The sequence below is a fragment of the Triturus cristatus genome, chromosome 4_2, assembly GCF_964204655.1.
Source record: "Triturus cristatus chromosome 4_2, aTriCri1.1, whole genome shotgun sequence".
NCBI lineage: Eukaryota > Metazoa > Chordata > Amphibia > Caudata > Salamandridae > Triturus > Triturus cristatus.
In genome coordinates, this window is record NC_140586.1 from 977,631,341 (window position 1) to 977,657,693 (window position 26,353).

A 26,353-nucleotide genomic window follows, 5' to 3' on the forward strand; every position below is an offset into this window, starting at 1 on the left:
TTCCTATGAAAAATAAATTTTGAGAGTAACAAAAAGTATATTCTAGTCTGGAGTAATAATATTTGTCCAGTGTCACAGTCAAAAATCAAAGGTTATTGATCTAAATGTGTAGGCCTCATGGTCACCAACTAAAAGAGTAATACACAGAAAGGAATCTTTTTTGATAAATATCATATTTATGTGAGACCTATTGCATTTTAAACGGAAGTGCTGGTGTCAAAGAAAGCACGAACAGGAGGTGTTGGGGGTGGTGGTAGTCCTAGATGTCATGGACTGCGGGAGGGAACGGGGAGAGGCAGGGGAACAAAACAGTTTTTAAAGTTAAGGGGCTGATAGCCATGGAAGGACAAAAATGACGACAAGGCCATCTGGAGGCGGGACTAACAAGCCAAAATCCAATCTAAATGCAGCATTTAGTATTTGAGCTAATCAAAAAGATGGGTGGAAAGTTGGCGGAGCTTCCCCACTATACTGTACACTGCATGCTCTTTCCACCCATCTCGCTTTCCAGAACCTAGGAACTATCACCTGTCCTGCAGATCTCAGAGGACTACTAGGTGAAGGCGGCCCTAAGACAACTTGAGCCCTATTGATGGCGAGCCTAACGTACAAGGCACAGGGTTTTAAAAGTCACCTGCTTCCTTACTGGCTGCCAAAGCTGTCACTGAACTGGGGTGGTGAAGTGAGCTAAAGAAAGATGATGGATTCAACCCAGATCTGTGACTGGGGATGAGTGTCTGAAAAGATTCAGTGCTCCATCCATCATCTCCTTGTGTTTGCCAATGGAGATTTTTTAAGGCAGAGCCAAGACTGACCTAATAGCATCTGCATTTTTTATGACCAGAAGCATATTCAGCGAATACTGATTGGCATTGAATAAAGTACATTTCAGTATTCAAGGCCAGATGTAAAAAGAGCAATGGCCAATGATACCCTTAACTCTGCAGGAAGAAAGGCAAGAATTTTCTTCCAGGTCTTAATGATCCAAAAACAACAACACCAACTCTCCGTTCTTTTGACCTGGATGTCAAATGCCAAAGAATTGTCAAAGATCACCCCCAGATTTTTTGTCGTGGCCAACGGAACAGGTAGAGTGCTGCAGGTTTCCGGTCACCAACAGTCAGTCCGGATCAAATTTTCCACGCCAAAAACCAGTTCTCTCTCAACAAAATGCTGACTCCATCCATACAGGACCTAAACCTGTCTGCCACCCCTTCTCAATCATCAGAGATGGAGATGATGATTTGGGTGTCATCCGCATAGGATAACATGTGGGAACCGAAAGAGCGCACCAGTTTTGCCATAGGGGCGACACGCAGGTTAGAGTAGAGGGAAGAACCCTGAGGGACTCCACAGGGAAGTTGGAAAGGCTTAGCCCTAAAGTCTGCGCAGCTGACTGTGAGAGTCCTGGTCACTAAAAACGACTCCAGCAGGCTTAAGGCAGCGTCCCTCAGCCCAGTCTGTCACATGGTGAGAGATGGTGTCAAAGGCTGTGGACAGATCAAGGTTATACTACCACTACTGACAAAATGAGAAGGAGATGTCTTTTCTGAACTAAATAGAAGTTTCTTCTTGCAAAAACGTGAAAGCCACTGTAGTCTGCAGGTTACAAAGTGATTTCTGCAGCAGGTACTTGACCCAATGAGCTATATTCTACCTTAAGTCTCAATGTCTAGCAGAAATGAAGTGATCCATGCGCTGAATGGGCCTGACAGTATGAGTGCTGAAGTGAGAGCAATGACAACAGACTTGCAAGACCTGTAATCTAGCACATTATTTATTTTAAGCCTTGAAGCGGCAGAAACAAATGTCCCTTACTTTTGTAGACGTGTTGTAGCAACTTTCAGCATGAACCAAAACACACAAGGAATTCAAATCCAAAATCCTGATTCTTTATAAATGGAAATTACTGCCTTGAAATAGGTAAATCAGTTCTGAGCATGAATTACAGCAGCTCTTCCTCTAAGGAAGTGAATTCTAGAAATGATCAAAGATACACATCTACAGGCCTGCTCCTCTGCTGTTTAACTCAGCTCTATGGCTGAGGACATGTAGTTACAAACCAGAGGAAAGACCTTCTCTGTGAAGGTGTCTGTGTAGGTGAAGAGGTGCTCCTGGGTCTCAGCATTGAAGAATGACACCAGCCCTCCCTCGTAGTCCAGGTAAACTCCAATGTGTCTTACTAAAGGAATCCCTCCCGAAAGGTTAGTAGGCCTGGGGTGAATCTTGGAAGTATATTTTTTGCGTGCCAAAACCCAGAAGCCATTCTCAGCCCGAACATCCTGTACATAGGCATTCCTAGTAACAGACTGTCTGGCCACCCCAACATGCCACAATCTAATAAATGTGTCTCTGAGTCTGCGTTTGGGCACCATCAGCTCCCAGTAATGCTTCCCAGAGGTGAAGCCTACAGTTCCAAGAACACAAGAATGTTGCCGAAATCTCTCTGCATTCTTGGAAAACGTTTGTTCAACAGGAAGCCTTGTGACGCTCTTTCCATCCGCAGAGATGCTGAGTGCAGGATGAGCTGTGTTCGGATCCAGGACGATGGATTCTGAGGAGGAAAAGACAAGGTCACTCTGATGAGCTGTCAGGACCTCCTTTTGTATCTGTATTCACACCACTGAGCCCAGCAGCTTCCTTCTGTCATCCATCCTTCCATCTCTCCATCACCCCCCATTGTCCAGCTGTGCATCCTCCTGTCTGTCTAGCACTCAGGTACTTCGTATCCCTCTTCACCCTTCTGACCCTAGCAGCTTCCTTCTGTCGTCCATCCTTTCATCAGTCCATTTTCCCTTCCATCCTTCCATCTGTCCATCATCCCTTCCATCCTCCGATCTCTTCATCATCCACCATCGTCCATCTGTGCATCCTCCTGTCTGTCCAGATCTCAGGCCTTTCTTTCTGATCTATCTCCGCCCTTTTAAGCCCATCCACTTCCTTCTGTCAACCCATTTTCCTTGTATCTACCCCCAATCGTCCATCTGTGCATCCTCTCTTCATTCCTGAGACAGTATAAAGAAACCCAAAGCATTGGCAACCTCTAAATGAAGAAACAATACCTTTAAGATGACCATAAAACCTAGAAATGCCTTCAGACATGTTCTATAAGAAAGATTATCTCCCGTTCACTGGGATCATGTTTTCTATAATTTTGTTCAGATGCGAATTCCCTCTCCAGTGTTATCACATGATCTCTAGGTGGTCAGACCTGAGGTAGCTCATTATTATCTACACTGGAAAAGATCGAGAGGAGGAGAAAAGACTGAAACAGGAGTGTCACTATGTCTCGACTCAACAGAAACACACCCTTGTAAATCCATGACTGAAAGGTATCTCTTGGTTCCTGTAGGAGTAACAAATCAAGTTAAATACTCATTGTGGTCCACACAAGACCTCCTGAACCAAAGGGCAGGGCTGCATCCAAGACAAGCTTTCAATTACAACCATTCACGCAAAAGAGACAGGGCTCAATGCAGAGACCGGCTTTCTATGACATCCATCCAACAATAAGCAACAGGACTTCATGCAGACACCGGCTTCCCATTACATCCATCCAACAATATGGTACAGGACTACATGCAGACACCGGCATCCTATTACATCCCTCCAACAATAGGGTACAGGACTGCATGCAGACACTAGCTTCCTATTACATCCATCCAACAATAAGGGACATGGCTGAATGCAGACACCGGCTTCTGATTGCATCTATCCAACAGTAAGGTACAGGAATCCATGCATGCAGACACCAGCTTCCTATTTCACCCATTAAACAATAAGGTACAGGACTGCATGCAGACACTGGCTTCTGATTACATCCATCAAGCAATAAGGAACTGTACTGCATGCAGACACCAGATTCCTATTGCATCCATCCAACAATAAGGGACAGGACTGCATGCAGACACCTGATTCCTATTACATTCATTCAAAAATAGGGTACAGGACTGCATAAAGACACCAGCTTCCAATTACATCCATCCAACAATAAGGGCCAGGACTGCATGAATACTCCGGCTTCCTATTAAATCAATCCAACATTAAGGTACAGGTCTGAGTGTGTACCCTGGCATCCTATTACATACATACAATAATAAGAGACAGGTCTGAAGCAGACACCGGCGTCCTACTACATCCATCCAACAATAAGCGGCAGGAATTCATGCAGACACCGGCTTCTGATTACATCTATCCAACAATTAGGCACACATCTCCATGCATGCAGACACCGGCTTCCTACTTCACACATTAAAATATAAGGTACAGGACTGCATGAAGACATCAGCTTCTGATTACATCCATCCAGCAATAAGGAACTGGGCTGCATGCAGGCACCAGAGTCCTATTGCATCCATCCAACAATAAGCGGCAGGATTTCATGCAGACACTGGCTTCCTATTACCTCCATCCAACAAATTGGTACAGGTCTGAATGTGTAGCTTGGCATCCTTTAACATACATCCAATAATAAGATGACAGGTCTGAATGCAGACACTGGCTTCATATTACATCCATCCAACAATAAGGTGTAGGACTGCATGCAGACACAGGCTTCCTATTACATTAATCCAACAATAGGGTAGAGGAATGTATGCAAACACCCATTTTCTATTACATCCAACCAACAATAAGGGACAGGACTGCAAGCAGACACCGGCGTCTGATTACAGCCATCCAACAATGAGGGGCAGGGCGGTATGCAGATCCAGGCTTCCTATTACATCCATTCATCAATAAAGTAGAGGACTGCATGAAGCCACCAGATTCCTATTTCCATCCATCCAAAAATAAGGGACAGGTCTGCATGCAGAGAGCAGCTCTGTATTAAATCCATCCAACAATTAGGGTCAGACCTGCATGCAGACAAAGGCTTACTATTACATCCATCCAACAATATTGGGCAAGATTGCAGGCAGACACCGTCTTCTAAGAAATCCATCCAAAAATGTGGGGACAGGACTGCATAGAGGCACCAGCTTCCTATTGCATCCATCCAAAAATACGGGACAGGACTGTATGCAGACACCGGCTTCCTATTTCATAAGCCTGGGTGTTAAACTCTGCTCCGCTCGGGGAGTTTGTGGATTTTTGGCAACTCCGCGTTCCGCGTAGAACGCTGAGTTACCGAAAACTCAGCGCTCCGCGGCAGAGCGTAGTGATTCCCTTGTTCGCTCTTTCAAAATGCATTTTCGCGCACGTGGGAGCGACTTACCGGGATCACTGTGTGAGCCGACGAGTTTTCATATCCGTTCGGGTGCGCTACGAGATTTTGGTAGCCGGCCACACGATCCAGCGAGAGTATGCGATTGCGAACACGTCATTCGGATGCGCCTTCGGACATCAGGTGGAAGTTCCGTGAAGCGTGCGATGCCAAACATGCAAAATTTGCAATCTGGAGAAGAATATCTCTCGAGCAGCATAAAACCTTCTCGAAAATGATGATTTGAATGAAAAAAGGCCTCAGATTGACATTTGGCTGTACTGTTTTGTGCAAGCAGTCCTTTTTCTTTTTTTACGATTTTTTGGGAGAGGAAGGAAGTGCCCTAGAGTCTCCAACTTCCTGTTCCTGTCCAGACGGCTCCTCCCAGTACTTTGTCCATGTCCTGTTCATTTTCATTTGGATTTGGAGCTGGAAGGATCACCCTCTGTGTCTGCTGCATCATATATCATTGGATTTGAGGACTTTTGGATTTGAGGACTTTTGGATTTGAGATTTTACAAGTAAGTTGGTGTTGTTTGTTTGATTGGGGCATTGCATTTGCTGCAAATACAATTGTTGTACTTTCATAATTTTATTTTATTTTATTGTGGGTAGCCAATAGGCCAGAGCTAGTCATGGGTACATGCAATAACCGTTTCTGTGGTTTCTGTTGAAATTAAACATCATTTAGGGCATGGATGGCATTGGATTGAATTGCAAAATGTGTATTTTTTGTGGCATTTCACTTTTTTGGTGTGTGTTAAATAAATGCCTTTGTTTTGTGTGTGTGTGCGTATGTGTGTGTGTGTGTGGTTTGGTTGTTGTGTAACTTGGACATCTTCTTTAGCCCTGTGGATTTTTGTTTTTGCATTGTATTGCATTAACGCTGTGTTGTCTAGCATGCCTCCTTTTCCTGGCCATTATAGGCCTGTTTCAGTTCATTGTTTTCCAGGCCTCCTGCTTGTTGTGACTGTGAGTGACCATGTGGGTGGTGGGCATTTTGTGGTGGTGGTGTAGTACTGTGCTGCTTTTGCCATATGAGCCTGCATGTGTTTCCTTTGTTCCTTTTGGCCGAGGCTTCTTGTTGTTGTGGGCCTGGCCATGTGGCTGGCGGCCATTTTGAAGCCAGGCAGTGTGCTTTTGCCATAGGCCTGCAAGCTTGTGGCCTAGTCTTCCAATAGACCTTTCATCCAGTAGGCCCAGAGCTAGTCATCATGGGTGCATGAAATGAAACAACTGTTTATGTTGTGTCTGTTGAATTTAAACATCATTTAGGGCATGGACGGCATTGGATTGAATTGCAAACTGTGTAGTTTTGGGGTATTTCACTTTTTGAGTTGTCTGTTAAATAAATGCCTTTTTGGATGTGTTTGTGTGGTGTGGTTTTTGTGTAACTTGCACACCTTGTTTAGCCCTGTGGAGTTTCATTTTTACATTAAAGCTGTGTTGCTGAGCATGCCTCCTTTATCTGGCCATATAGACCTTTTTGAGTTCATTGTTTTCCAGGCCTCCTGCTTGTTGTGACTGTGAGTGACCATGTGGCTGGTGGCCATTGTGTGGTGGTAGTTTAGTAGTGTGCTACTTTTGCCATATGGGCCTGCATGTTTTTCGTTTGTTCCTCTTGGCTTACTGCTTCCATCCCCTTCGCCAGCTGCAGCTCCCTGAATGAAGTGATGCGCAAATGACCAAGAGCAGTGATGTTGAAATGTCATTATCGCAAAGTAGTACTCAATCAACGCAGACGGAAACTCAGCAGATAAGTGGGCAACAACAGCTGGAACAACAGCCGCAACAAAAGCCACAACAACAGCCGACAATAGTAGTTGTTCCTCCCGAAGTAGGGGCAGTTCAGGAAAATGAGCTTCCTGCAGACGAAGAGCAAGACACTCTTTCAGAAGATCCATTGTCTTCCAGATCCCCAGCAAGGAAAAGGAGGGTTAGTCCATCAACTTCTTCTTCAATCCCCCTTCTGATGATCTAGATGCCACTTGGAAGTCACCAGCTCAGTCTGAGAGTGAAGCATGCCACAAGACATGGCTAGAGAAAAAGAAGGTTACAGAAAGCCTTAGAGTTATGGAGGAAGGTGTAGAAGAGTGAGATGGTGACGAGCCAGTCATCATGAACATCACTCCGGGCCCAGTGGAAATGGAGACCGACATTATTACCCCATCCCAAATTACTGTGAGGGATGTGGCACGGATTACACCAAGACAGACAACATCACCTCCAGCTTCCATATTTGCATTTGCAATGGACCGGCAGGGACCTACATCCACCACAACCACCACCTCAGTAGGTAGTAGTGTTACTGCACAGAGTCAAATTCCAGGCACACCATCCAGTTCATCCGGCATTAGAAGTGGCACCTCCAGAAGCGCAAGAAAGTACACCTCCGCAGTTTGGAACTTCTTTTGGTTAGCAGTAAGGAGGAGAATGTTGCTATATGCTCAATTTGTCGCCATAAAAACTAAGGTACCGGAGGTCAAACAACACATCTGAGAAAACACCACTTGATCCAGTGGGAGGAACACCTTAAAGGCCTAAATAAAACTGCACCCATTGCTGTTGGTGTCGATGAAGAAGTAGGTGGAAGGTGAAGAGGGAGACATTTTCTCTGGTATACAAAGTAGCCCTGTCCCCAGCACTGTAGTGGTACTACCCACGTCCTCAGCAACATCTCAGTGGCACCGTAGTAAGAGTCAGGCTGAGACAGTAAGCCAACAGAGTACTGCAATGGAAAAAAGTGCGCTGCTGAGCCTAGCTGGGGTCAATAAGTCACCTGCATCAGCTGCACCATAAATGAAAATAATCCAGCCTACCATTGTCAGCATGCTTAGGTCAGAGGAGCAGTAAGAACGTAACCACCCAACGGCACGTTTTCACAATGTGAAGCTGGATAAAATGCGCTAGACCTTCTCCCTTTCTTCTTTTGTGGAAGGGGTGGGTTTCCTTTAATTAGTGACAGCCATCTGCCCAAAATGGAAGGTTCCAAGCTGGTCCTATTTCACCAGAGTTGCTGTTCTAGCACTACATCACAATGTGCTGGAATTGCTTGGACAAGCTTTGCAGCAGAGTGCTGTTCAAAATATCTACCTGACAACAAACATGTGGACCAGTTGCCAAGCCACTGATTACATGTGTATCACTGCACACTGGATCTCTTTTGTGGTTGTTAGAGAAAAGATATCTGAAGCAGGTGCTGTTGACACTGCTGGGATTTTTAATTCTACTCGGAAACATGCAGCTGTAGCCATGTTCGCCCTGGAGAAATCTCATACTGCTGCAAACATTTTGGAAGAGTTTAACAGCAAGGTCTTTGAATGGCTGTGCCCAAGAGGGTTTACATTGGTTTTGTTGCCAGGGATAATGGCAGTAATAAAGTTAAGGCCATGGAGGACGGTGCCTATTTCAGGGTTCTGTGTTTGGCACACTGCATTAACATCATTGTTCAAGACTTTCTGAAAAAAGAAGCAACTTACTGACCACCTGCAGAAGAATTTGCACACATTTCAGCCATTCTTTTAAAGCCCTGAAGTAGCTGAGGATCATTCAATGTGAGCATAGAATGCCAGTCAAAGCACTCATCCAGGAGGTGGCAACACGTTGGAACTCAACTTATTACATGAGTATGTCTTGCAAAGAATAAGGGATGCAACTGTAAAAGGTATGACCCTACAGATGGACCAATGGGTCCTAGTTAAGTGCCTGACAGAGATGCTTCTTCCTTTCGAGCTCTTCGCACATGAAGTCAGCAAGGAGGACTGCACTATGGGCCAAGCTGTCCCATTGTTGCACATGCTAGAGCAACAGCTGAAGGAGGTGTCTCAAGCATACAGAGTTGTGGAGGAAAAAAATGAAGCATATGAGTTATCGGAGAGCTTATCCCGTCGCTTAGCTGAAAATACAAGGGCACAAACTCAAATTTTTTCAGAAAAACATTTCATTTGTGCCACAATTCTGGATCCACGGTACAAATCGGCACTGAATAGAAAGACATTAAATCCTTTTTCAGAAGTGCATGTTGCCCAGTACAAAACTTGGATAGCTGAGGCAGCCAGTGACTTGGAAAATGAATGGCTGTTAGTTAAAGGTCAGCTACTCAAACGCACAAGTACTGCAGCAGGGCATCCAGCATTAAGTTCAACTTGAGAGTCTGAGGGCAGTGCGTTTGGCTCAGAGCGGTCACCAACACTATCAACAACAGCAAGAACCGGATCATCAGCCTCAGTAAAATTGCCACAGGATTGGTATTTACAGCAATGGCTTGCTAGGTCCAGTGCTGATGCAAAGACAAAAGAGGCCAAGCAAAGTGGAGAACCCCTGAACATTGAGCGGATGGTCCAGGCCTTTCGGGATGACCCAACAGAGGTCTACATTGATCAAAACCCATTGCAGTATTGGTATGGGAAAAGGGGCCAATGGCCAGTGCTCAGCAGGTCGATGATAAACTATCTGGCTTGCCCTGTCGCAAATGTCTCTTCTGAACGTGTTTTCAGTGCTGCTGGTGCCATTGTAACAGTGAAAAGGACCAGTCTCTTGCCCAAAAACGTGGAGAGGTTATGAATCAGCACTTTATACAACCGAATTACACAATACATGAATCAACGCAGGAAGATGAGGACAGCGACTTAGGTGAGGGAAGTAGTGTGTTATATGATTACCTACTTCGCGTTGAACGCCCAGAGTTTGAGGACAAGCTACACTTCCCTGACAACTAGGCTTGAATTTCTAACTTATTCCTCCCTTATTTACTTTTATTTGTGTGTGTCTGTCTTTTTGGTTCGAAACTTCGAATCACAACAAATCCATCACCACCGTCTTCTAGTCTTTTTATTGCCATATTGGAGTTGAGCTGTCTGCATTTAACTGAAGTCCACTCCTCAGAGTCCTGCTCCTCCATCCTTCTGACTCGCCCTAAATCTATTTACCTCAAGCCAGATGATGATTGGATGTAGAATATTAGTACAAGAAAATGTTGCCTCGTTGAGTCCCTCCAAAATAAGTGGAACATGAAAGCTACTGTAGCTATCCTCATTTCTGAGCTGCAAGAGGCTGCCCCATAACTTAAAATGAGTAGGAACAGGTAATGAATGATGGCATGCATTGGACGCTGACTCTGAGTCCTTGGTGTTTGTGTTGTTGTTGTTATTTGTGGATGAAGTGAATTCATTGTATAATATTATTTAATCTACAAACTAAAAGTAGCTCAAGTCAATGTTTCCCTTCTTGTTGTTTAATAACAAAATTGTACTTCTACTGCAGGTCGATCCATTGCATTTTGAATATGGAATGTGGACTCACTCTGTACACTGCACACTGAGTTGGACAACACCATGATGATGACCACAGTGACATAATATCTTCGCAGTCACTCAGTAGGATCGGAGATGATTGATGGAATAACGCTGGGCATTTCATGAGTGGCATAAAAGGTAAACAAGTCAACAACAACCATAGCAGACCTACTTGTCTGTGTAGTGGTGGAGTCAAGACACGAGTGTAGTAGTGGTGGTAAGACTGACAGCTGTGCATGCCAGTGATTTAGTTACCTACTTTGGCAAATGCTATGTTGCTGTATATATGTGACATGTGTGCTCTGTCTCGCTCAGTCAAAATCTAAGCTAAATGGAGGTTGGGTGGGCGCTGTGTGCCTGTTCTGTCCTGTTGTAGATTAATGCTGGAAACAAACAACAGAGTAGACATGATTTAGCCATGCCGCACTGAAAGTGATTGCACTCCTCCATAATTTATATATTTTTTTCTTCTTGATTTTTAAATATCCCTTTTGTTTTTCCATCTACACTTACAGGCCGGCCTTTACCCTCTGCTATACTGGGAAAAACAACTCACACTCACCTACAAATCCACATCCGCCAGGCAAGCAGTGGCACCCAAGATTGACGGACGCAGCGTGGACAGGAGGACCAAGAGGAATGCCGAGATGCAAGTCCCCAATTTGACCAGGATAACATACAGTAACACTTTAGTATCAACATTCATCACCTTTTAATTAATTTGATTCATTTTTTCTCTTCAATCATTATGACTGTGTGTTGTTGTTGTTTGCTCTCTGATTATAACTGATCTTTGCTAGCTTTAAAAAGTAACCCCGGTACAACAGAAGGAAAAATGTATGTAATTTGGGTCTCTCTGAGGGCAGACAGGCAAGGCAAATCGCATAATAATTAATAATATACTGCTGCCCTGTACTGTCCATTAGTCTAGTTAGTAAGTACTACTTATCATTAATCATCAAGTCATCACTAGCATGCATGCATTTCCTTTTTCTCCCTTAACAGATTTATGGATATGATGATCGTCTGCCCAGATTGTGTTATGTTGTTTGTCCATGCGTAGTATTTTTCTTTGTCAAACCTTTCCCCAAACCCCCCTTCCTAACCATTCATCAAACCCAAACCCTAACCATCTTCCCCCGGGCTGTGTCATTTATATTGAGGTGTTACTAAATTAAATGTACACCAATAATTGATCACACTCACTGGGCGGATGTGGTGAAAGCAACACTAATTCAATTGCAAAGCAGGGCGAGGATCATCTTCTGCTTGCCCACTCATGCTTAGTATATTTGCGAGTCAATTTGTTTTCCAAAGGAACCTATTCCATCTTCATTAATTGCTGACATCGATTGGATTTGCTATCCTTCTACACAGCTCTAAAGGTTACGCTACAGTTTGTAACTTGTTGTACTAGGCTATCCCCACCACCATTATGTTTTTTTACTATAGCATTGCTAATCAGCATTATTATTATTATTGTTTGGCAGTCTTCTTGTGTACTGTACTGTACTATGTTCTACTACTCCTCCCAGAGTCTCTCTCAGGTGAGTGACTGTCTCATTTTCTTTCTTTGCAAATGATACTGCCAGTGTTTACTAGTTGCAGACATCGCTGTGCCTAAGTTAAACATCAATCACAGGAAAGAGACGAAGTTTGGGGGAGGTATAATTAATAATGGTAATTAATTAATTAATTCACACACCCCTTGAGTCCTCCTGTTGCAGAATGCATAGACTAGGAGGAGAGACTGACAATACTAGTAGGACAAGTCACTCAGTGAGGAGTACCGCATCTATCTGTTTGTGTCTTATAAAATTGGCAGATTATTTAAATCAAACACTGGCTGCGGCCCTGCAGCAGAAAGGAAACAGTGTGACATAAAATAGTAACCCCCCACTAAACATTAACATTGTAAGTAAAGTCTAAATATATTTTAATCCCCTAAAAAATATAAACTATTTAAAAAATTCCACAACAGCACCGGACCCACCCTTCTCCTTAATCCCAACCAATGTCCAAAATGAGTAAGTCCAACCAATTGTCCACAAACCCCAACCCCCAATTCCCGCCCACTAAAAAAAGTAATAAAAAAGGGGCTATCCAACAGGGTCTCTATGGGCGGGCTAGTCGCTTCTCCAGGACCTTTATACGCTCCTCTAGGCGGGCATTATGGAGGAGCCTGCGACGCTGGATTTCCTGCAATTGCATCCACAGGGGGGGCAGCTGTGCTGGATGAAGTGTGGTGGGGAGAGGCTGCCAGACAGTGGTGCTGTACCACTCCAGGGCCAGGGGGGCCTGGCTGGGGTCCGGGGAATTGGAGGAGGCTGCAGCTGCTGCCACCTCCCCTTCATCCTCCTCTGCCAGAACCACAGGCCACAGATACTCTTTTTGAATGGCCTTAACCTTCCGGCGCCGGGCCATGGCAGCCAACTCCTTCCTGTCAGGTTTGGATTTGGGTTTAGAAGGAGTAGCTATATCAAGGAGAAAAAAGTGTATTGTCACAAACTAACAATAAACTCTTAGCAAAACAGTAAGACAAATTAATTCAACACAAAGTGGCACAGTAGCACTCGCAAGCACAGTACGTAACATTTGTGGAATGTACATATCCTCCCACTTCCTCAGCCTCTAACATTTGTGGGAGTTTCAGGCATTATAACATGACTATGGACTCGAATACACAGTACACCAGTCTTCTTCGTCTCTCTTGTTTAGTGAAATTATGTAACCTTGTTGTAGCCGGCCTGCCAGCTCAGTCAGCTTGCGCCCAAGACAAACATACTTGTGAAGCAGACTCACATTAGTTTTATATACTAGTATCTGCAGGTGGGGAAGCTGACTACACAATCATCGTATTTTTCTATTACGGGTGGCACTGGCCATACTCTGTTACATGATCATCAAGGGCAACTACTCAATTCACTTTCACCCTACCCGGACTACTAGAAAAAGGCAGATGATATCTTATCCAAATGATCATTGCTTATATATGGGACAACATGAGGTACTTTGTTTTGATTGATTGTGTAACCATGCAGCCGATAGCTAGGCCACCCATGGCAGGCTGACACAGTCGAAAATAAATTAACATAGGTAGGGAGTGGGCCTCGGAGTCGGACGGAGGTGCTTGATAACAACATACATACACATTATATACGCTGTGCTTGCAAACTACAGTGAGTCAAGGGGGTATTCTGAAAATACAACTTCTATTCTCCTTGGCTTTGCTACTCTGGCGCGGTTTCTTTTACATTCTCTTCAAAGTAAGACTCTTCATCCAGTCACAGTCGCCACCTATGCTATCTATGATGAATATCATCCAGGCAGCCATCCGTTCAAAGTAAACATGTCTATCATTCTTCTTAATCTCTCAACAAACCTCAGTTTGTTTCACCAACAACAAACATTTATACTTTTTTTTAAACCACCACCCATGCATCCTTCCTTCCATGCTTGCCTTGGCTTTGAGTTTGAACCATGAAACACCCCGGAGGATTCTTGCTATCCACCCATACACCCAGGCAGGCATCTTTTCTTTTGCCTTCCACCCATCCTTCAACCACCCATGCATCTGATTCCTATCAGCCACCTATGCGTGCATCCAGCGTATCCTTCTCTGCCAGTCATAATCATAAATATGACATCTCGCCCGTCCTTCCTCCTTCCACCCTTCTTTCCCTTTTTGTTCAACCCCTCCATCAATGTCATCTGATCTGACTCTTAGTCTTCTCCATAAAACTTTCAACTAAGTTGAAGTCAGATAGAAGAGGCCATTAGTTTCTCAACTCCCGCCGCTAATGCTATTGCTAATGCTAAGTAAAGGGTGCCTTCTTCAACCGTTGTGCACAACAACTTAGTCTCTCTCAACAGCACAGTGTCTTGCAGTGAGTGTAATGTCAATAAGTAAGGAATATAACTTACCACTGCCCGCCACAGCTGCTGCCTCACCCCCTGCAGCTGTGGCGTCTCCTGCTCCCTCCATACTGGCGGCGCCTGCGTCACATTCGCCGCTGGCCCCGGTAATGGTGGTTGGTATGCTTAGTAATCCTGGGCATAGTTTGCATAGTAGCACTATGCGTAGCTACGCAAAGTGCACTTCGCACTACGCAAACTATGCGTAGGTACGCGAACTGCGTAGTGCACTGTGCAAAATGCTGTTCGCACTGATTGCACAGTGCCGGATGCATGTCAGCACTGTGCAATCATTGTAAACCGCATCTTGCACAGTGCAAGCGGTCGTTTTCTGCTGCTCTAATAGATTTGTACTCGAGCGGCAGCTTTCTCAAAAGTCTCGCCAGGATCTTATTTTGATCGCTCGCGGTTGCCAACTTGATGTTGAGGACCGCGAGCAAGTAAAAAATACCCGCTAAGCGTTTTTGCACTGTGATACATGCAATTCACGTAGCGCGTAGTTGTGTAAACTACGCAAGCGTAGCGTAGTCCGACGCCCAGGGTTAATGCCTAGAAAAAACATTACAAATTGTTTAGATGCCATATACACCTCCCCTAATTTATTATTTTTCACTATCAAAAAAAGTGAATACATGCATATACAATATACATCACTAGTACAAATCAGGTACTAGAGTAGAGTAGACTAGTAGTAGTAGTATGTCCTATACTATAAAAATAGTAAAATATCTGGTTGGGCATTTTGTTGGTGGGAAATGTCGAAAAGCCTCTCTAGATTAAGAAGACTAGAAGAGGCCAACCCAAAGGACTGGACTCAGTGGCTAGAGTTATTGGTGAATCTGAGTTTTAAAACCTTTTAAATTAAGAGTGGCCAACTGGGCAAGCTTAGCTGCACACAGACTAATAGTAGTAGTACAGAGAGTCATAGCACAGGTAGTTAGAGGCAGGGATAACAAGGATTTAGAAACAGATTGTATAGATCGAAGAAGAATTGGTAAAAAATAGCATTAGGAAACGGAAACAATAGTTCAGAAAAATTAGGATGCAGTAAAAGTTAGGAAATATAATTATTAATATTAACAACAGGAAGACTTACTGGGGCCAGCAATAGAGCCCTCGGTAGAGGAGCGGTCCTGGTCCTGTCCCTGGTGTTCTCCTTCTGCTCCCGCCGACTCCGACCCCGTCTTCTTGCCCCTGGATGCTGATCATAAAAGATATAAGAAAGAAAGAGACAAACATTGATGATTGGTGTGAAACAAATATCATATTTTTTAAAACGGTCAAAAAAACATTTATGGAAACAACAATTGCCATAAAATTGACCCATCTAATCTGATCAACTAGTAGTATCAGGGGATTCGCGGACCGTCTAGTTATTATTTATCAACACTGATCCAGTGTTCCATTCTGATTCCAGAATACTAACTAAGCCTAAGTACCACCTGACCTAGTCCACCTATTCCAGACGGGCCAATTGTTCACTAAGTCTGCATTTCCATGTATTTTAGTCCTCAAAAATGCATAGATGGAGGACACATGCATAAATTTTTGCATACACCAAATTGTTGCTTGGTTGCTGCTGATGTTCTGCTAGTGCTAAGCCTATTACCACTGACTACAAAAGGTTCTACTAAGGACTGGGGTAAGGAGCATTCAGCAACACGTGACGTAACAAAGGATGTGTCATGCAAACCGCTAAAAAATTACCAACTCATACTAATAAGTAACTAAACCTATCAATATACCACTATCTCTTAGTGACAGGAGGACAAAGAAAGGACTAGAGTCTCTCTAGCATTACCTAACTTAAGTTCTCTAAAAGAAACTCTTACATAATCATGCTAAGCAAGCACAAAGTTGCAAACAAGTAAGATTAGTAGCGCCGAGCACCTGTTGCACAACAATCACAGAAGATTTTTAAACAGAATTTACCTGCAATGTAAGCAGCAGCATTCTTGCTATTCAGAAAAAAATTATATTCACAATATATAACACAGAGCAGAAGAACATAAAGTAGTCATATTAAATAGCTACTCACCAAGCCCCGGGACCTCAACTCCTAGCAGGTCCAGCTGGTCCCGCTCACGGTCCAGGATATCGGACCACCGGTGCGTAAGCTGGTTAGGGGTGCGCCGGACCCCAAAGCAGCGAAACACTGCCCGGGCACCCTTCCCCACTGCTGGCGACACTCCCAGAGCACGTAACCGGACCCAGGCCTGCCGCCTGCTTCCAGCGTTAAGGGGAGGTGGCGCTGCACAAAAAACAAAGTGCGGCCACCTCCGCCTCACCAAATAATTTCCGTGCCTGCACCGCTTTTGGGCGCCGCCTTCTGCAAGAAAGGTGGTCGCAGCTCTGGATGCAGCTACGAGCCTTGCCCTTTGCCTTTGGCATGGTTCTGTACTCAGGGGGGGGCTGAAAAGAAAAGGTAGGAATTAAAATTAAGTTAAAGAAAGGAGAAAAGCAAGTAATAGAAAAAGAGTGAAAAAGTAGTTAAAACACACAAAAAGTTGAAAAAAAAGAGTTGAAAAGATAGATGGAGGATAGAAAAACTGCCTCTAGAACCAATGCAAAAAAGTGAAAAAAAAGATGGCTGCACCCATTGCGACCACATAAGCAAGTTATATGTCCCCCCGAGCATGCTAAAACCAATGCGAACATGCAAAACGCATTAGCAAACAGGAAATACGTATCATGAACAGGAGGGAACACGCACTACACGTTCCGGAACAGGAAATACGCATCGCGAACGGGCGGGACAAGTGAGAAACAAGATGGCCGTGCCCATTGGCAACCGCATGGGCAAGTTCGAGAGATATTTCCCCCCCAGCATGAAAACAGTGCCCAGAACACACAATATGCGTTCCCGAACAGAAAAAACGCATCACAAACGGGCGGAACAAGCAACTCCGCGTGCTTGTGGAATTCCGCGTAGCTCGCAGAGTTTTTTTACCACTTTGCGGAAGTTCGCGTAGTGCGACTACGCAAACTCCGCCCAGGGTTACTATTTCATCCATCAAACAATGAGGTACAGGAACTGCATGCAGACACCGGCTTACTATTTCATCCATCCAACAATAATGGACAGGACTGCATGCAAACACCGGCTTCAGATTACATCCATCCAACAATAATGGACAGGACTGCACGCAGACACCGGCTTAATATTATATTCATCTAACAATAAGGGACAGGACTGTATGCAGTCACTTTCTTCCTGTTACATCCATTCAAAAATAAGGGACAGAACTGCATCCAGCCACCGGATTCATATTGCATTAATCCAACAATAAGGTATAGGACTGCATGCAGACAAAGGCTTCCTATTAAATCCATCCAACAATAAGGGGCGGGACTGCATGCATACACCGGCTTCCTATTACATCCATTCAACAATAGGGGGCAGGGCTGCATGCAGACATCAGTTTCCTATTACATCCTTCCAACAATAAAGGACAGGACTGCATACAAATAACAAAAGTTTCCTATTCACTCTATGCAACAATGAGGGACAGGTCCTATGAAACTTGCTCAATAATAAAAGTCTTAGATAAGTGGAGACACTGGCTTCTTATTACATCCAATCAGGAAAACAGGACATGGATAAATGCAGACACTGTTGTCTTTTTACATGCGTTCAGCAACAAGGGACAGGGTTTTTGCAGACACCAGTTCCCTGTTGTCCCCGCTCACAAACAAAATACAAGGCTATTGGCAGACACAGACCTATTGCATTAATTTAGGAACAAGAGACAGAGCCCTATGAAGACAGCTGATCCCAATTTCAAGAAGCAGAACAAGAGACAGGCTACAAGCAGCCACTCTCTGATTATTACAGAAACAGTGAACATAACCACATGCATACACCGGGTTTCTTTTACATCTCTCCAGGAACCTAGAGTGTCAATCACACATCTCATCAATGAGACAGCCACAAAGGGAAGAAACACAGAGGCAAATATTTGACAATTCAGGGCACAGGAATCTGGAATTCCCTCAAGAGTAAAACCTCACCACATGGGCCGCGCACAACTTCTAAAAACAGAACTAGACACTCACAATTCAAAGGACTGAGGGTCTGATGCACTATTATTCTATTCACAATAAGAGACAGCAAATTATGCACAATTCTATTTTGCAGATGGAATAGTATTTTGTTAACTGACCTATGTCACAAGTTCAAGCCGACCTCAATGGAGTGTGGGCCGACTGCATGGGCCTAACTAGGCCGGTGCAAGGTCTTGCAGTGTTGTCGAGGATCCTGTCACTAGGGCTTGCGATGCTGAAAAGGCGTCGAGGGTGGTTTGCGCAGTCAAGGCAATGTGTCGGTTTTGAGGAGCTGCGAGGATGTGATACAGTCTGTCATCGACATTGATGCTGACATTGACAAGAGATGCGAGGGCCTGTGTCAAGGATGCATTGGGCAGTGGCAGTTCCAATGCAAATACAGGCTGACAAGTGATGTGGGTCTTAGCAACGGTTCCGATCCACACGGCAGTAGTGATGTATGATATTGATATTGCTTTTGTAGAGTGTAACCAATACCAGAAGGTGTCTTGGTGCTAGCGTCTGCTATCCAACAGCACAAGTTAGCAAATATATTGAGGAAGTGAAAAGCCATGTCTTTAGATGTCTTCTAAAGGTCTCCAGATTGGGCTGACCTCGCAGAAATTCAGACATCTGGTTCCAGAGCTGGGAAGTAGAGTAGACAAAACCTCTTCTGCCCCAAGAGACTCTGAAGACTCTTGGCACCACCACTCTTCTGGAGCCAGCTAACCGTAAATGTCTATTTGGTGCATACCAACAACATCTTCTCTTGAGGTACTCAGGGCTCTTTCGTTTAAGAGCTTTGTGAGCTATACATAAGGCTTTGAAAGCAACTCTCTTTTTAAAAGGGAGCCAGTGTAGCTCTTACAAACTGTGCTTTTCTAATTGGGGGAAAAGCTACAAGAGGTTTCCATTTGAGGTCCCGAGGCATCATGCCTTCACTTCCCTGGCTCATGACTATCTACATGGGATATTCATTCTTTTGTGTTGAGGCAGGACATAGCCTACTGAAGTGTAAGTAGAGCTGGGTCCAGCTCTTCCCTCCCATCTCGCCAGTGATGGCACATCCAAGCACACTTAAGCTCTCTTTTGTATGTAGCTGTCAAGGAGGAGGACATAAAGCCCAACTGCCAACTACACACAGTCATGCGATCGAGGACAGGCTGAAGGCACTAAATGGCAAAGACAGGAAAATGCCAACTTTCTAAAAGTGGCATTTTCAAAATTGCAATTTAAAATCTAATGTAATAGTTTAACTCCAATGTTATCCTACTGGAGGGTGGGCCTTGCAGTAGTGAACAATGACAGTACCTGAGTACCTTAAATCCTGATTTTTGGAGCATTGCGAGGATTCACGTTGAAGATGCAGCGGGTAGCAGAAACAATGCATTGGATCGTAGATGCAGTGAAACTTTGGTGTGATCTCTTGTCTCGTCATTTGGATCCCAAAGACTAGGGCTTGTGATGAAAAGTCAAGCATCAAGTGTGCATCGCACAATTCAGCTGATGCATCGGTTCCGAGGAGCTGCTATGTGGTGTCTGGCATTGTCATTGCAACTGCCATTGACAAGAGATGCGATGGCCTGTGCCTAGGATACATCACGCAGTGAAGGTCCCAATTCATAAGACGGGCTGCGATACGGGTCTTTGCAACAGTTCTGATCCATGTAGTAGCGGCAATGTGTCGGTTCTGCTCAGGATTGTGCCGTGCAGAAGAGGAGATGAGTCAGTTCTCCTAGATCCACAGAGGCTTACAGAGCACCTTAGGCCCACTTCCAAGGGTCCAGGACTGGGATGGCACCACTTGACAAGGCAGACTCACAGAAGGCAGTGTCTAGTTGCAGGGGCCAGGTTGTTGGAAGTATGTTGTGTCCTTGAGACTTCAGCTCAGGCACCAAGCCAACCCGCCTTAGGAGTCACACTGGTTTCTGGGCCCTAGAGATTCAGGTCCAGTCCTTCTCACCCAGGCACGAAGACAGCAGGCAGCAGGTCAGCCCAGCAAGCCAGAAATCATTCAGAGCAGCATTTCAGCGGAATGGCAGTCCTTTCAGCGGCACAGCAGTCCTTCTTCCTGGCAGAGGATCCACAGGTCCAGAAGTGCATTGAAGAGTTGGTATCTAAGGTCTAATATTTAAACCCACTTGTGTCTTTGAATGTGGGGCAGAAGCTTCCAGAACTTTCCCTTTGAAGTCTCCAGGCATCATGTCTTTACTTCCTTGGCTCATAACTATCTACAGGGGGTATACAATCTTTTGTGTGGAGGCAGGACATTGCCAATTCAAGTGTAAGTAGGGCTGGAACCAACTCTGTCCTCCTATCCAACAAGTGATGGCCCATCCAGGCACAATTAAGCTCTCTATTGTATGTGGCTGTCTAGGAGGAATTCACAAAACCCAACTGTCAGAGACACCCAGGCTACAGCACTAAATGGCTAAGGCAGGAAAATGGCAAATTTATAAACATGGCATTTTTCAAACTTTTAATTTAAAATCTGACTTTACCATTAGTTAGGAGTTTTCATTTCAATTCCAAAGACACCAAACATGATCCAGTAACCTGTTCTCATTTGGAAATACAGCTTATCAAATGTAATAAGGTAACTCCAAATTTATCCTAGGGGGGTTAGGCCTTGCAGTAGTTGTAGGAAACTGGACTATTATGTGGTGATGCTGTTTAGGCTTCACCATGTAATATTTACAAGATGCCCACATGATGCTCCTTGGATTGGCAATAATAAATCCTTAGCTCACTCCTGGTAGTGTGGCAGAGAGCAGTCAGGCTTTTCCAGAGGAACATGTGTTCAGCATTTTAGAGTACCAACATGGAAGATAAGTAATTGACACAGCCCAAATGAAATCCAACCCCAATTTATAAAAAAGTAGATCTTTATAAGAATGTAGACATCAATGAACATAATTAGATGCATAGAACCGGATTTATGTATTTTGAAGAATTCATATATCAGCACAATTCGATGCTGAAAACTTTGCCATTGCTGTCAATGGGGTATGGTGTTACAATGCAAACTATCACAACACATGCTTTTACATTTGGTTTTTACAAGGAAAGCTCCATTACAAAATCATTTACTATTCTTACACCGCCGGGTGCTTACCTCAGGGAAGGTGCTGGTCAGCATTGTAATGGCTGCATTGTAAAGGCATTGCATTGTGATGCCTGCATTGTAATGAATGTTTCCTGGGCAAAAAGGTATTAGTGACAATCGGTCTCTTGCAGGTCGAGTTACGTAGAACCCACAGAGTGTTAAAGTGATGCAGGTCCCGGGACCAAGCCACTACAGTCAGTTCAATTTTACCGGGCCTCAGAAGCCTGAGTGCAGAGTTGTCCTGGCTGTCCTTGGTGCTGAAGGAAAAGCCTTGAGAGAGCAGGGTTTATAGCTAAGGTCAACAACGAGGCCACTGTCGCGGTCAGTTGAAGGTGTTGCATGGTTCCCTCTTGTTGCAGTGTCTAGTAAAGGGAGTAGCAACCAGACTGGTCATCAACAAGCCTTGGTAGTGGCAAGGTCAGCAAATCAGTACTTCAGCGTCCGGAGGTCCGGGGAAAACGTAGCCACCTTAAATCTCCTGGAGGTCAGGACTATGTTTCCCACAACGCATTGGATCATCTACTTTTGGGTGATTCCTCTGAGGACCCGATAGCAAGGGATTCTTTGGTTCCAGGAAAGTGTTTTACTCGTGTTTGCAGGGGACTAGTGCCACTAGTGCAAGGAACTCTGGAGGTACCTTTGACTCTCAAAGGAGTCCCTCTGTCTGGAGGAGGAGGTCTTTGTTTCAAGACGAGTTGTAGTCTTGTAGTTTCAGTAGTGTTGTCACCCGAGCAGCTTATCCTCCTGTCTCTTCTTTGTCTTTCATTGCAGTCTTCAGAGATCTAAGCTTCTGATGTCAGGGATGTCCCTTAAATCCTAGATTTAGGGGTGTTAGGGGTGTGGATGCAAGTGGCCAATGGGCTACTCCACCCCTAGGGTGACCACATCCAAGGATATGTGTCACTTTTACTACCCAGGAATCCTCTATCTTGCCACTTCTATAAACGGCACAAACCTTCCTTGGCTGTACAGACAAGGACCACAACCTAGCGGTCTGGCTAGCCTTCTGGGGGTGTACGCCCTCTGACTAACTAATTTTCCCATTAGCCTGGGTGCAAATGCATCTGGGGACAGGTGGAGGGCAGCTTACTACTTTGGGAGTCTGCCTGCATTGCAAATCAGAGGCAGTGCATGCTTTAAAGCTCACCGCCTTGACGGGCCACTTCACTAGCCATCCTGTCAGGAAGGGAGGCATTACCTCGATAGCAGGAATTCTGCTCAAAAACAGAACTATGTTTGGGACCATAGAATATTGGCATGTAGGGACTGAGTCACCATAACACCTCAGTACCAATGAGCCGGTGCCTGAGTAGCTATAGTGCCCCACTTGCCCTCCTAACCTTCCCCGAGAAACAATTGAATTGTCACCCCAGAACAAAACCCTCTCAACCTTCTCATGGATCACAGTAACAGGACACACCCTTTCGCTCTCTCACTCGTACTCGTCCACAGTTAGATAAATCCATGACACGAAGGAAGTTTAGAATGTTTATTCAAACTATTGTGTCCTAAAATGCAGTATTTGTACCACAATTAGAAAACAATTACATTTCAGAAACCCCATATAGGCCTGGGTGGTGAACTCCGCTCCATTCATGGAGTTTGCGGAGTTTTCTGCACTCTGCACTCCACGGAGCTCACAGAGTGTAGAAAACTCCCTGCTCGTGCTCGCCAATGGTAAGTTTGAGAGCGTGAGCTGGCGCTGGGTCAGAACTTCTACTTGAGCGGCAGGAAGTTACAGTGCGAACAGCAGTTCACACTGCACTCCGCTACTTGCGGAACTCCGTGGAGTTTTTTAGTCCCAGCCCCGGCCTGATTAGCATGGCTATTGAACCATATGCTAGAAAAAGCCCTGTCATGATATAAGACAGAGTAACCTAACCCCCTTCTTTCTAATGAAGCTAAATGATTATATATCAAAGATCTCTGGGATTAGTAGCGGACGCTATATCTTAGCATACAGTAATGTACATTCTACATCTCATAGAATTACAGTCGATATATAAGGCTTTGATTTTTGTTGTTGAATAATCTCTAATCAGCAACATCACTGAAGATTTTGGCTCACAAGTAAGTGCTGCACCATCAGCACCCAGTGGCATTTTTAAGTTGCTTTATATTCTTGTTTTGGTTGGGGGCAAATGTTTTTATCAATACAGCATGTTCATTATTTTTTCTGCCTGTTCAATCGCACACTTGGTCAGTCAGAGGCTTTTGCGCACTGATTTCTTTTTACTTTCTCTTCACTTCAATATAATTGTCTGAGATACACACGTCCGAGTATGATTTCACCACTTTGGCCATGTACGTTGCATCTGCTTTGTTATATTTAGTTCATTAGACTACAGCGTGTCAACATAAGTTGTTATTTTCCTTATTTTCCTTATTTTTCTGCAGCTTCCCCTGAAGAAGGGATTCTTAGCAATCCCGAAATGCATTGGGCAGGATTTGTAACAGTGACAATAATTTTCATTATTTATGTTTTTTGCTGAGGTTCTTGAGATAAACACAGAATTGCTGAAAGCCATGCTCTTTTTTATGTAAATAAGTCCAATTGTCATGTGTGAACAATTCACTTATTAATTTCATTACTTCTTGATGATTCAAAAAATCAAATGAACATAAACATTGCTTACTAGCACGAGTTCGGTTGCATTTGGTTTCTATTTCACTCAACAAATGTGTAAGTTCATACTAATAATATCGCTGAGTGCTGTGCATCCAGAACACGGGTGTTGTCCACCTGTCTCTTTTTTTGTATTCAAGGTTGGCTACCTTTTATCTGGTTTGCACGCCATATTTTGTACAATCAAGCTTAAACTATTGAATTATTTTGTTCTAACATTTGATGCTTTTCGCTTAAAAGTTTGAGTGCGTTGACTAGTTCAACATTTAATTGTATCACAGAACAGCCATAAGGAAGGATTTCCGAAAGCTGCAGAGGGGCTCAGCTCATGCTTGGGCACCCTCCCACACAAAACCAATCACTCTGCCTTCAGGATTGTCAAGGACTGCCATAGGAGTGACCTATAGGTTTATATGTGTCTGTATATATATGTGGATATAGGTAGCCTATACCACTGTAAGGGGTGCAAGCACACCCTTACCCAGGCTGCAGTAGCAGACATGTGGTGCCATTTTGGAGTGCTTCCCAAGGGTGGCATAATACATGCTTCAGCCCCTGATATGTCCTCTGAGGTACCTATGCCCTAGGTACATAGTATACCCTATACTAGGGGCTTATAAGGCATTCCAGAATCCAATTAGATATGTACCTAATGTACATGGAAACCATTTTAGAGAGGAAGCATCTAGGCTGTGGTCCTGATTACCAGGGCCACAGCCAGACTAAGGTAAAAAAACAGTGAAACACCAGCAAAAAGTGGGGGTACCCATGTGAAGCAGATCCTACTCTCCTACACATATGACCATATTCGCCTGTACCATAATGGAGCTGGCAAACTCCAGTGTGCCCGGCCACCAGGCCATGTTATCCTGTGGACTGCTGATCACTTATAATAGTCTTTAATGGAAAGGACTACAATAGGGATGTCGAAACTTGCATTTATATGTCCACACCTTTACTAAACTGCATCCTGCTGCCTGGGCTTTTGAGACCTACCTTAGGTGCCTGACATATATTAAAGACAGTGTTTTGACCTTGACACTCACGGTGGGAGCAAATTCAAGCTGGAGCAATTATCACTGTTCCTGTAGTCTGCAATGGCAGGCCTGCTGTCATCTCTGAACTGTGGTTACTCAGGGTGGCACAAATAGTGGTCCAGGCCCTGGTGACCCCTTTAACACCCACGCCCTGGAAACCCTTGGTATCCTTGGTAGATATTGTCTAGGGACTTATAAGGGGATTAAAGCCCTTGCCTACTTGGAGTACCAACTTGCTACATCGTGTTTTAGGGAGAGAGCACTGGCACTGAGGCCTGGGCAGCAGGTTTTGCCACTTTCAGAGTCATAACCATCAGCTTTGGAGCAAAAGGCAACTTTCCTACATAACCTGTACCAGACAAAAGGTGATAAGCAACTAACCTATACCCTGGTAGCTCTTATCGTCTAAGTGAAAAACCCTGGAAAGGTCATCTGCATTGGCATGGTCTGTCCCTGGTCTGTGTTCCACTGTAAAGTCCATATCCTGTAGGAAAATGGGCCACCTCAACTTTTTGGGTTCTCTCCTCTTATCTGCATTAGCCATCTAAGAGGCATGTGTGTAGTTTGAACTTTGAAGTAAGTCCCAAACAGGTGGAGTCTCGGCTTCTTCAGGGATGAAATAACAACAAAGGCTCCCGTTCAGTGGCAATGTAATGCTGCTCTTTACGGAGGATTCACCTCCTGATATTGCGAGCTGGTTGATCCTGGCTCTCATCATTTGTTTGTGACCACACTACCCTAATTCCATGTGCAGAAGGGTCTGTTTGGATAATGAACTCCTTTCCATATTCAGGTGCCATCTGTCAAGTACCTATACCAAACTGTAGCTTCCACAGGAGCCGATGCGTATTCCTCAATTCCCGACTACCCTAGCTGCGAGTTTCGATGCTCACAACTAGGAGAGAGGGGGAAAGGGGAGTTGGAATGAGAAAGAGAAACTGCACTGCTTCGTCTTCTTCTGACTGGTTTCAAATCGTCTTGGTGTTGAACCCTGTAACAAACAATGTCATATAACCACAGTAGTTTACTTTCTCCCTACTATTTCTTCCAATACCACTCTTATGTTACTTGTCATCCCACAGTGATTTGCCGCTCTCTTGATAATGCTGATCGATACTTCTGATCTAG

At 44.5% G+C, this 26,353-nt stretch overlaps 1 protein-coding gene across 3 annotated transcripts in view; it reads right to left on the reverse strand.

Moving 5' to 3' along the window:
• Positions 1–26,353, reverse strand: part of LOC146839194 (CD5 antigen-like) — a 449,199-nt gene that overhangs the window by 47,620 nt on the left and 375,226 nt on the right. For 2 of the 3 annotated variants that reach the window (XM_085603212.1, XM_085603213.1), the window contains one exon: positions 1,762–2,554. The exons of the other annotated variant lie outside the window; for it this stretch is intronic. In XM_085603212.1, the coding sequence (XP_085459338.1) occupies positions 2,025–2,554 (530 nt within the window). In that variant the 3' untranslated portion in view covers positions 1,762–2,024. Of the gene's footprint in view, positions 1–1,761; positions 2,555–26,353 lie in introns of those variants that run through there. 3 annotated transcript variants of the gene reach the window in all.